Source organism: Chelmon rostratus, chromosome 12, assembly GCF_017976325.1.
Source record: "Chelmon rostratus isolate fCheRos1 chromosome 12, fCheRos1.pri, whole genome shotgun sequence".
NCBI classification, from domain to species: domain Eukaryota; kingdom Metazoa; phylum Chordata; class Actinopteri; order Chaetodontiformes; family Chaetodontidae; genus Chelmon; species Chelmon rostratus.
In genome coordinates this window covers 25,300,293-25,313,207 of record NC_055669.1, presented here as the reverse complement: position 1 = coordinate 25,313,207, position 12,915 = coordinate 25,300,293, and the positions used below count along the sequence as shown (strand labels likewise).

General features: G+C 44.5%; 1 protein-coding gene across 1 annotated transcript in view; it reads left to right on the top strand.

The window, feature by feature from the left end:
• Window positions 1-12,457, top strand: part of adcy8 (adenylate cyclase 8 (brain)) — an 82,045-nt gene extending 69,588 nt beyond the window's left edge. Inside the window, exons 14-18 of the mRNA XM_041948587.1 lie at window positions 3,376-3,534; window positions 7,620-7,766; window positions 10,088-10,180; window positions 10,397-10,511; window positions 11,958-12,457. Of these exons, the coding sequence (XP_041804521.1) occupies window positions 3,376-3,534; window positions 7,620-7,766; window positions 10,088-10,180; window positions 10,397-10,511; window positions 11,958-12,457 (1,014 nt within the window). The remainder of the gene's footprint in view (window positions 1-3,375; window positions 3,535-7,619; window positions 7,767-10,087; window positions 10,181-10,396; window positions 10,512-11,957) is intronic.
• The last annotated feature ends 458 nt before the right edge of the window (window positions 12,458-12,915 follow it).

Sequence of the window (12,915 nt, the reverse complement as noted above, 5' to 3'; positions counted from 1 at the left end):
AGGCAGCTCTGTGACACTTTCATCTGTGCTCTGCTGTCTGAGGCTCATTTTTGCTCCTCTCCTGAGTCCTTTCACGTGATTAGCCAATGGCTGCAGAGCACTGACCGCTGCTTCCTGTCACAGCTGTAATGTCGTTATGAAGCAGAGTGAACGTGAAGCATTTCATCACAAAGCTGCAGACGCGTCTCTTATTTTCAGACGTTTCTTCCTTTCAGGACCGGCTGGTCAGAGTAGATCAAACAACAAAGCAGCATTTTTCGTTGTTCTCCATCAGTTGGTCGATGTTAACGTTCGGCTAAAGTCAAGTCCAAATAGCTGACTGCTAGGAGACAGGACGCTAACCCTCCACCCTCACATCCTCTGCAGCTAACTCCACCTCCTCCTGTGCTTCGCAGAGAGGACCCTGATGACTGATCTAATCTTTGTTTTGGTCCTTCATTTTGCTAAAATAAAAAGGCAATAAGACCAATAAATGGCCGTGAAAGCAGGCAGCTTTTTGCTCACTGCTGCAGTCTGTGTAATATGAGAGGAGATTTAGCAGAGAGCTGATGCTGTAGATTATCTGACACTTTCCAAAGATGATAACATTGTAATATAAATAAATACATAAATAAAGTTTTATCTTATCTTATCTTATAGCACAATGACCACAGCATATGCTAATATATAAGTAAATAAGGTAAAAAAAACAAACATTTGTAGGTTTAGTGTGGAGGATTTAATTGGATCTATTGGCAGAAATGTTTTATAATATTCATAATTATGTTTTCATTAGTGTATAATCACCTGAAAATAAGTAGTACGGTGTTGTGGTGGTGGTTCTATCCTTTATATCTTGATCCTCCTCCACGCAGTCCGCCATGTTGCACCGCCATGTTCCTACAGTAGCCCAGAGCGGACAAACCCAACACTGACTTTCATGTTGTCATGCTCCAGAGGAGGCCGACGTACCCTGGAGAAAACATACTACACTTCAATTATACTTACTGGAAACATTTTTTACTATTACTATACTTTACTGTACTCAAAGATTCATGAGAATTCAAAATGCAGTTGCAGTTCAATTGTATTATTTCACCAATGTGCTTGAAATATACTTAAATATACTTGAACTGAGGTGAAATTAAAGTTCACTTTGATTAAGCTGCTAATAGTGTTTTACAAAGGACTTGAAAATAAGTTTACTTTTCAGAAGTACACTTTATTACTATTACATTTATTTTAAATTGATCACAAATAGTAAAAGTTTAATGACTTCTCTCTACTAGTTATATTCATAATGAAGTAAACTTCTTTTTGACCTTGCACTGAGTGAGGTGAGGGGTGGTCCTACACACTGAACTTTAAAGGATAACTTTCGTTTTTTACAGCCCCAGAGGAGCGGCGCGTATATCCGTATAATGCGAGTACTCGGGGCATCCATGCGCAGCCTCTATATAACGCATAATCTGCTGCGAAACTCGTTCATATTCCAATATTTTGTTCTGATATGCTGGTGCTATTCCCCTCTGAGCCGGCGGTCGGCTAGTTTAGCTGTAGTTTTGGCACAGCTATGGTTCGTTATTGCGTATTCGTAGCGCGCGGCGTTCGGTAATGACATCATCCACGTCAGAGGTAGTTGTCTAGAGACGCCGGATGTTGATAACATGCCACCACGGGCTCAGAGGGGAATAGCACCAGCATATCATAACTAAATATTGGAATATGAACGAGTTTCTGCAGATTATGAGTTATATAGAGGCTGCGCATGGATGCCCCGATTAATCGCATTATACGGATATACGCGCCGCTCCTCTGGGGCTAATTTCTTCAAAACGACTCCAAATGCCACCAAAGTTGTCTGGGTGAGTAAATGGGCGTATTTAATGCTACAAATAAGGTCCAGGTTGTAAAAAACGAAAGTTATCCTTTAACACAGCTTTGAATTCACATTCTCAGAACTGCACATCATGGAATAATGATGGTGGCACTTTCACTTCTCAGGATGAGTTAGAAGCTGATGTTAAAAACACGTCTTCGGAAGCCAAAAGACATTTAGTGCAGGAAAAGTCTCCAAACGTTCGCGTTTTTTTGTCTCATTTCTACAAATACTGTCGTGTTTGTGTAAATCTGCTTTGTGTTTAACATCCTCATATGTTTTATTCGTAGCGCCCCAGAACACACGACTGTTCTGCAGTAACGCTAATGACACGTTGTGGAAGACGACAGCAGCTCTCATGCTTTTATTACCAGTGTGTTTTTATGCTTCTCTGAGGGCTAATAGAAGCCGTTTAGAATAAAAGCGTCGCTGCGGAGGTCATGTTAGTTAACGCCTGAGCGACTGGTTATTTCGCCGGCCACCACCTCATTATCCCGCCACCAAACCAGCCCCGCAGGCTTTGCATTCTTAATTAGCAAAGCAGAAAACGAGGCTGAAGTTTTGCACTCACTCATATGATTAAGGGACTAATTGATACCAGGATTAATCACAAAACTGTTTCCGCCAGTCGCCAGAGAGAGACGCTTAAATCCACACAGGCTTATCTGCCTACCCCCAAAATTAATTTTCAATATCAGGGATTTTTTTTCCTCTCTCTCCTACGAGTACAAACTAAATGCTACAGACTTCTGTTTGGCTCTAATGTATTCAAATGACTTTGCATTAATTGTGCATTCAGAAAAGCAATTTGTGTTGCCCATTAGAAACCTTTTGCAGCACTTCAGATTGATCGCACTCTCTTGTGTTCCATAATTGATCCAACCTTTAACAGATTTTTTAATTTAGCCGTTCATTATAGAACTGCAGCCTGGCCTCTGCATCATTTAAATGATATAAAGGACAGAATTCCCCTGATTTTGGGTTATATTTATAAGCAATTAACAAAGTCTCAGGGATTTTCAGGTCTTGAGAGGCTTGAGAACCAAATGTCTGGAGAAAATGGAAAATAATACAGAATCGTCCTAGTTATTAGTTTCTGTTAAGAATAATCTCTCGTCAGGCAGCATTCGCAAGGTCAGGATGAGTATCTGCATGAATCATGCATCAGCTCCAGCAGATTTGTCAGTTGACTTGAGAGGAAAATATCTTAAAGCTGTGCGAACGCGTGGGTTTGAGTCTGAAGTGTTTCTCAATGACATAAAATATGTATGAGCATCAATCAGAGTTAAAGTTCTGAGTTTAACACTCAAAATTTCCACCGATCTGCTTCTTCGGGACTCTGTGGGATGATTGACAGATGACTGCACTTTATCTCTGAGTCAAACAAACAATGAACAGCATGCACAGGACTGAAAAGTGGCCGCTGGCGTCCACAGAAGGTGATCTGCTGCACATGACTGACCTGAGAACAGAGACGGACACATTATGAACTTACTCTGTCACGTTTGTGTCTTCAGCTGGAGTACACGGCCCGGCTGGACTTCCTGTGGCGCGTCCAGGCCAAAGAGGAGATCAACGAGATGAAGGAGCTGCGAGAACACAACGAGAACATGCTGAGGAACATCCTGCCCAGCCACGTGGCCCGACACTTCCTGGAGAAGGACCGGGACAACGAGGTCTGCACAAAACCTGCTCGCTCGGTCTGACTGGTGAAGCGCTGTGGAGACGCTTCAGCTTTATGTGCCTGTGGGAGTTCTGAGACCCCAAAAAACAAACAAATTCACATTTTTTAAAATGTTTATCTTCATGTTTTGAGGGTACGACACTGGAGCAAGAGTGTCGGCAGCATGTCAGCTGCATGTCAGCAGCATGTTGGCTGCATGTCAGCAGCATGTCGGCTGCATGTCGGCTGCATGTCAGCTGCATATCAGCTACATATCAGCTGTATGTCGGCTGCATGTCAGCTGCATATCAGCTACATGTCGGCTGCATGTCGGCTGCATGTCAGCTGCATGTCGGCAGCACGTCAGCAGCATTACCACGCGACAGTGACTTTATTTTGAAAAAGAAAAAGGAGATGCGATGATGTCATCTCAAAGAAAATTCCAGTTTGATCTTATTTTTTGTAGTTTTTTCATCATTTGTATTAATTATGATAACCAACACCAAAGTACCAGTGGAGATCTGGGAACAGACACCTTCTTTACAGGTCAGACTGAGCGTGAACTCATCTGAAATGTTGCTCATAATCCTTCATTGCACAAAACAACAGTTAGTTCAGTGAGAACAGCAGGAAGTCTGTCAGCTGTGATGGATGTTGGCAGCAGAACGTTGAGCAAAATGTTTCCGTTCACCGTTTTCTCCTTCAAATAAGTTTGAGATCTCAGCTTTTATCTTTGTGAGCAACACGTAATTAACACTTGAACAGAAATGATGGACAAAACTCGGAAATTAAGACCCGACTGCAGGACTGCCATCGTCAGCCACTGACATGAACCGAGATAAAAGCTTCCAGTGAACCAAATGGCCGAGTGTGAGTTCAGTAGTGCCTCTGCAGGGCTCAGCTCAGTTTTCATACAGCAGCACCTCCTCGCACACATCTGCACGCATCACCTCATTTCTCAACACAGACCTGCAGAATAAGTCCTCTGTGTCCATCACAATGTGTTCCCTGAGCCTCGATGTTCCAGCACGCAAAGATAAGAAAAGGCTCCGTAATCACTTTTCATATAACTGAACGGGGGGTGGGGGTGGGCTGGTTTTGCCTGCATGCGTTTGGTTTTAATAACATGTTGTCAGTCAGCAGCAGAGAACACATTGATTTGTCTCTCCGTCGCTGCAGTGACTCTGCAGAGTCAAACTTTCCAAAGTTTCTCTTTTTGTTCACTTTATCTCTGCTGCACTTTTGCTTCTGTGCTTAAACCTCCTTTGACTGGAGATCTGCACTTGTTAAAAGTCCTTAACGCACACGTCTGGGGTTTCAACGCACCCTTTTCATTACAAAGCTAAAAGTAGGCGAACACTCAAACGTTACAACCCGGCTACAGACGTTTGTTTCCATTGAGGCACCAGAGCATCAGTGAGGTCTGACACCTGATCAGCCGGCGTTCCAGCTCATCCTCAGAGCTGTCGGATGGGGTTGAAGTGCAGGCCAGTCCTCCACACCAGACTGGGAAACCCTTTTCTTTATGGGGCTGCTTTGTGCACGAGGGCCCTGTCAGCCTGAAACATGAAAATACACAAACTGTCGCCACAAAGTTGGAAGAAAATATAACTGAAGCTGTAGCATCAAAACCTCTTCTCTGTGCACTAATCGCTCCGCACAACACGTTTCCAGAGAGCTTCACATCACTCCCGCCGACGCTCGGCATTGCTCGTGGTGATCTGAGGCTCGTGCACGCCGCCTGGTCATAGAAAGCCATGCTGTGGAACCTCTGACACGCTGTTCTCGTGCAGAGGACGATTGATTTGATGTCTGACCGCTTTGCAGCTGAGTTGTTGTCTCTCCAAACTGTTTCCACGTCACAGTAACAACACGTACAGTCGACCTGAGCAGAAATTTGACTTAAAAGAGGGCCTCTTCAGGGTATGGTTGTGGTCCCGTTACAGACCTGCAGTTCTAAGTCTTCAGCTTTTTTATTAGCCACGACCACGATCCTTCCCCAGCTTTATCCACACCATTGTTGCCTCGCTCAGAAATAATAGAAAGCGATCATTTTGAACACATCATAATCAAAGTCTGGCTGATTCTGAAGTTCAGAGCTGCCAGCAATGAAGAAGGACGATGTGATGACTTTGGAAGGAAACATCCACCACCAGCGTTTGATATTAGCTCAGGCAAAAAAATAAAGTAAAAAATTGTTGCTTTTCTTGTTTCATGGTGGAAAAAGTCGTGTTTCTTTCCCGGTTCGTTCTGCTGCATTCTTCTCGTTAACTAACGTGATAATGGCCGACTGTGCTGGTCGGCGGAGCCGGAGTCAAATCGCCGCATTGTCCCCGTCTGTCCTCGTCGGCTCCTTCATTATCGACTCCTCCAATCTTCCGTCGCGTCCCGCACAAAAGGCGAGCGGCTGATGAATTATGAATGTCAGGAGAGGAGAGCCGGTATCATTCTGCTCCCACGCCTGTTCCTAATTAAACATGAGACGTGATTAAAAATGCATCCATTAGGATAGGCTGGGTCCTAATCACTCGTTACATTATTAATCAGGCTGTTTATTGTTCCGTGATTTAGATCCTGGAGCAGCGGGTCATTAACAGGCTCCTGCACCCTGAAGAGGTGTTGATGATCTGTGGAATTACTCAGACTCATTTCCATCAACGTTTTCATTTTGAGACTTTTTTATTATTTTTCAAGCTCGCAGGTTTCAGGGCCTTGCTCAAGGACACTTCAGCAGCACTCTCAGCTGCTGGTTTTCCTTCAGAAAGCTGCGTAACAGCAGAAGACGTTGATAAAAACATCCTGTAGAAGTGTACTGGAAATTTTCTTCCCCAACTCTGAGAGCAATAATCTCTTTTTCCCAAATGTAAAACCTCTCAGTGTGGAGCTGCTTAAGATCATTCTCGTAACAAGAAATATCAGCAAACATTTCGGATTCACTGCCGATGGAAAGAAAACATGAGATACATTCAGACCTTGTGCCTACAGTAGCGTTACCACAACGAGAAAAAATACACAAAACTGTATCAGAAGCCGCCACGTGAAGATCTGCGAGCCCCCACGTTCACATTCACCTCCGTTCAGCCCAGAGATGTAGAAAACGTACGTTAAAGAGGCGTCACTTGCAGGATGAAACCCCAAATAAACCTCAGAATGCCGGCTCAGCCTCGAGAGACGCAGCGAAGAACCAAGAAATTAATTTAGTTCGACTTTCACGAACTTTCAAGCTTTGACATTTGACTGAGCTCATTAAGTGAGTATAATGTCAGTGAGGATGTCACAATGAAGTCAGTGGCTTATTTACATAAGTGTGTAATTACGCTGAAGATTCAAGCAGAAGCCCAACGTTTCCTTAATTATTAATATGAAATGTTGAACTATGGCTGGACATTATGTTTGCCAGCCTATTAATAAAATATTTCAATAATGACATGATGAATTACTCCATGTGACATTAGTATGTGAGGACACGCATGTCAACAAGCCTGCTGTGCTGTGCAGTCATGTGTCAACATTGCCCCCCGGTGGTGGAGATCGTGTAGTGCAACATACAGAGTCCAGAAGCTGCTGCAGGTTCTGGAGCATCACAGTGGTCCCGAGCAACACAAAGAACCGTCAGACTGCAGTTTTTGCTGCAGATGCAAAAATTGTTTTAAAGAGTTTCTTGACATTTGAGTTTGAGTTTGAGCCAATTTAAAAAAGAATAAAAGAGGAAAGAGATGTGCAGAGAGACAAAAAAAAGACTTCTGCTGCGATGGGTTATTAAATATATACTGAGCAGAGCCATCATAGACTGAGCAATGCTGCAGTTTGTAAAGCTAAAAAAACGATCTGGCTGTTTCGCTGCTAAACCCGCTTTCGTCCCTAGCTGGTCTGGTTCTGGGTAGCAGAAACACTCTGCTCGTTTTTCTCTGGAAAATCATGACAAGGAACACTATTGGACATCAACTGATTGTATAATCTAGCAAACAAACTACAATCAATAACACACAATCAGGAAAACAAATCGATTCGACGCCACAAAGGCTAACAAACTGCACCTTCAGCCTCAAAAGTGTTTGTGAACAAGAAGTGCTGAATGTGTGACACATGTCCCCACAGGAGCTGTACTCGCAGTCCTACGACGCCGTTGGCGTGATGTTCGCGTCCATCCCGGGCTTCGCCGACTTCTACTCGCAGACTGAGATGAACAATCAGGGAGTCGAGTGCCTGAGGCTGCTCAACGAAATCATCGCCGACTTTGACGAGGTGAGACGGCCATTGAAGTGGGTCCAAGGGGTTAGTTAGGTACAACAAGACTTAATCAAGTGAATGTGTGTTTGCGGCTCGTCCTGGAAAACCTGGACGTTTGTGATGGTTTGACGGTTTTCAGGTCTGTCTCTCGTGATGTTTGGTTCGTCCCACAAAAGCTTACGACTAAAACCACCTGAGGAAACTCACAGTTCTGGACCCCAACAATGTTAGAAACCAGCCAATTCAGTTCACAATAAACTACGGAAAATATGACAAAGACACGCTGCTAAGATCAGCAGTGTTTAATACAGCCATTGTTAGTGGTGATGTGGGTGTCAGGACGCACAACAACCAACAATTCAGTAATCACAAGAAAAGAAAAGAAGAAATCTTTCATAACTTCAAAACTGACAAAAATGGTTTCCAGGATTTCTCTTCCAAAGGCTCCAGATGATCCACCGCAGAATTATTAACGAGAAAAATACCTTCAGTTCTTTATTTCTGTCTCTTGATGTTTAACATCTACACACACCGCAGACCCGACTTCAGCTGAGAAATCTGGACTTGACATTACAGATTAAATTCAGGATGTCTTCATAACCCGGGCCTGTGTGTCTCACACTGAACTTTAAAAAGTATCCTGGTGTCTGAAACTGGCACAAAGAATTGGTGATGTTAGCAGATATGAGAGATGACAGCGAGTGATTCTGAAGGAGGCTCCGAGTACTAGAAGCCGAGAAGAAGACCAGAACGGCACTTTTTAGGATGCAAGTAGCAAAGCAGTTAATCACACGTAAGCAAACTGAGTATTTCCTCCAATAATGACATGTAAACCAGTGTCTTTCTGTCTGCTGTCGGGGCTCTTTGATTCAGGCAGGAGGGGGGGGGGGGTGAGGCTGCCGGTCTCTGGTGGTTCTTCAGCCGTCCTCTGTTCATGCTGCAGTCACGTGTGGTTTCAGGCAGGAAGCTGAAAGAGAGAAATATAGCTGACATCCCAGTACTGTGGGACAAATGTACTGAGGACACTTTGTGCTGTCTTTGTCACTCAAGTACACTAAAGTGTACTCAAGTGGTCCTCGAGTACCGCTGAGTGATACTTGAGCGTACTTGAAGTGTGAATAGTTGCTAAGCAACTTTTTCTGACTAAAGTCCACCAGTGAAAATCCAGATTCATGAACATTCAAAACACACTCGCAGTACCAATGTGATGGAAATATACTGAAATATACTTTAATTAAAGTTCACTTTAATTAAGCTGCTAATAGTTTTTACAAAGGACTTGAAAATAAGTTTAGTTTTCATAAGAACACTTCATTAGTATTAAAAGTATTTTTAGTTTAGTTCACTTTTGAAAAGTGCACTTCAGTACAATTTATAGTACACTTACAAAAGATTGAATTTTTATAAGCACTTGAATCACTTTAAGTACTGCAGAATTAATATATTTATTTTTAATACATTAAAGTAGAGCTTAATGACACCTGTTTAGAAATGCAGTTTTTAAAAGCTTCTTCAAACATGCTTTAACCCCTTGACGCCCGAATTTATTTAGAATTATATTAAAAAATTTATTCTTTGTGTTTTTGCTTTCAAACTGATCCTAAATTAAGATTATTAATAAATTAATATTTTTCTGGAGCATATACAATAGATATAAATTTAGGTGGGTTCACCAACTAGAACAGGGTATATGTCCACTTTTTTCAATGCTTAAATGCAGTAAAAACATATTTTTTGTGTATTCAAAATTCATTTATTTCATCAAAACAACCACAAAATACAAAATTGGCTTACAACCATTACATTTTAACAACAATTACAACAGGGGTTCTTTCACTTTGACCGGTCAGACGAGAAACCAGTGCTTGCAAAAGGTTCCTAGGTGTGTGAACATGCACAAACCGACATCAGAGGAATGCAGCGCGGTTCAGCTGTAATGTGGATTAAAGCGGTATGATGCGACGTTAAGGGGTTAAATTAAGCCCAAACTTTTCTATGCTTAAATTATATTCATAATGAAGTAAACTACTGTTTGCACTGACTGAGTTAGATTAGAGTGTGAGGCTGCTTACGAACATCAAAACCAGATTATATAACAACATATATAACAACAGTTTGAAAACGCGTCACATGCCACATTCACACACCAGTAGTTTTCTGTCCTCTCTGGTCATGTGATCAGTCAGTTGTGAGGCAGCCTGGCAGAAGGCAGGAATCCATGTACTCAGACCAGGTGTTGGGTTCTAACTGGACTCGTTCGTGTCTCCGCGCTGAGCTCAACCTGCCGCTGATGTTCAAGTCAACACTCACTGATGCTCCGAATCTCTCTCTCACAGCTGCTCGGTGAGGATCGATTCCAGGACATCGAGAAGATCAAGACCATCGGCAGCACCTACATGGCCGTCTCTGGCCTGTCGCCCGAAAAGCAGGTGAGATCCTCCAGGTTTCGCCCGGAGGACACGCTGTACGTTATTACCATCGGGACATTATTGTGCCTTTATTGTTTATGCCATTCATTTGTGACATGTTGCACTGGACAAAGCGGTGCCACCAATCATCCATCGACAAAATCAGTAAATCTAGTTCAGCCGTTCAGCCGACTCACGCTCTTCTTCCTCCCCTCCCCTCTCCTCTGCCTCCCACAGCAATGTGAAGATAAGTGGGGGCACCTGTGTGCGCTGGCCGACTTCGCCATCGCCCTCAACGACAGCATCCAGGAGATCAACAAGCACTCCTTCAACAACTTCGAGCTGAGGATCGGTAAGAGCTCAGACAGCTCTCTTATCCTTCCACGATGAAGAGTTTAATGATCACAGTGTCGTTAATAATGATCTATTCTGTATGTTCTTTGACTGTTTAATCATTTAAGTCACAAAGAGAGTAAAACAACAAATAATAATAATAAACTTTAGTTGTAGAGCATCTTTCTTACAGGAATTACCGCTCAAGGTGCTTTAAAACAAAGAAAATCACATGAACCAAGTGAGTGATTCACATAGAAAAGACAGAATGAGCATAAAAACAAGAATAAGAAATGAAGTAAAATAAGAGAGAGAGTAAATGACAGGAAAAATAAGAACGAGCATGAAAACAACGACAATACGGAAGATAATATGGAAAATAAAACCACAGAATAAAATAATAAAATATAGGTAAAAATATATTACATAGAAAGCATGAAATCAAGTAAAATACAGCATTTCAAAGTAAGTTAAACATCGAGCTGCTTCCTAGTTTGTTCCAGAGCGTCATGGACGAAGCCTCCAACAAACCAGCATAAACAGTGGCGTGCACAGACTTTTTGAAGGGCAGGGGCGAAAAGGAAAAAAAGGGCACATATAGCGTGTCCTCGCCCCTGAAGAGGGCACTTTGCCACGTGTTTTGGTGTCCAAGAGGCCACTTTAGCGTGCGTTTTGGCATCCAAGAGGGCACTTTAGCGCTCGTTTTGGCATCCAAGAGGGCACTTTAGCGCTCGTTTTGGTGTCCAAGAGGGCACTTTAGCGCCATTTTTGGCGTCCAAGAGGGCACTTTAGCGTGTGTTTTGGCGTCCAAGAGGGCACTTTAGCGCCATTTTTGGCGTCCAAGAGGGCACTTTAGCGCCATTTTTGGTGTCCAAGAGGGCACTTTAGCGCTCGTTTTGGCATCCAAGAGGGCACTTTAGCGCCATTTTTGGTGTCCAAGAGGGCACTTTAGCGCGCGTTTTAGCGTCCAAGAGGGCACTTTAGCGCCATTTTTGGCGTCCAAGAGGGCACTTTAGCGTGTGTTTTGGCACCCAAGAGGGCACTTTAGCACGTGTTTTTCAAAAACTGGGCCATGGGGGGGGGTCGCCCCCCCTGCCACCCCCTGTGCACGCCACTGAGCATAAACATAATAAACAAAGGAGTTAGCGATGTAGCTTTGTGCTTTGTATACAAGAAGGAGGACCCTAAAAGCAACCGTGAATGTCACAGGACGCCAGTTCAGAGCAGCTGTCTCGATTCTTTTGTCACGTCTCATCACAAACATGAAATAAAACTTCATCTCGGACGTACCGGTTTTTCCACCCGACGCCGGCTGCAGCATCCGTTCTTCCCGGATGTTTTTCTCATCGTAGCAAAATGAAAGCTTTCAGACCAGAAACATGAAGTCCAGGTGGAGACTGGACGAAGCATGCTTTAACGTGCCGTCTGCAGGTGTAACACCTGTCACCTGTGTGTCTTTTGGCAGGTATGGCCCACGGCTCGGTGGTGGCGGGTGTGATCGGTGCCAAGAAGCCTCAGTACGACATTTGGGGGAAGACGGTGAACCTGGCCAGCCGGATGGACAGCACGGGGGTCAGCGGCAAGATCCAGGTCCCCGAGGAGACCTACCTGATCCTGAAAGAGCGCGGCTTCGCCTTCGAGTACCGCGGCGAGATCTACGTGAAGGGCATCAGCGAGCAGGAGGGCAAGATCCGGACGCACTTCTTGCTCGGCCGGGTGCAGCCCAACCCGCTCATCCTGCAGCCGCGGAAGATCACCGGGCCGTACTCGCTGGCCGCCGTGGTGCTCGGCCTGGTGCAGTCGCTCAACAGGCAGAAGCAAAAGCAGATCCTCAACGAGAACAACAACTCGGGCATCATGAAGGGCCACCACCACTACAACCGCAGGACGTTGTTAGCGCCCGGTGGCTCCGAGGTGGGAGGGGGGCATCACGCCGAAGCGGCCGATAAGACTGAGCTGTCCTGAGGGGCAGACCGGAGTTTCAGGTCCACACAGATCAGTCAGAGGCAGAGCTGCTCTTCAGCCGGAAACGATCCCAGTGCTCGCGGTAAACTGGAGTGGCTGGTGAGTCAGAGAAACTTTAACTTCCCAGCACTGAGAGCTTCGCCTGGTCTCGTATCGCCAGTCCAGTCCGGTCCGGTCCGGTCCGGTCCAGGTGTTTCCACAGCTGGAAGAACGACTGACCAATGAGAGCTCTGCAGGCAGGATTCGCAGCTTCTGACCGGGGTGGAAAATGGACAAACCCTTTTAAAACCGTTCTGAGCTTGAATTGTGGTTCAGATGAGGTCGTGTTGACCGCGTTCAGGAGAAGAGGTCACGTGATCGCCCCCCCTTTTGTGGTATTCACACCCTCAGAAGTGGGAATGCTCGTAAGGCTCGGAGTTCGGGAGTTGTGACGTGTCTGCTGACGTTTTCAGAACTGG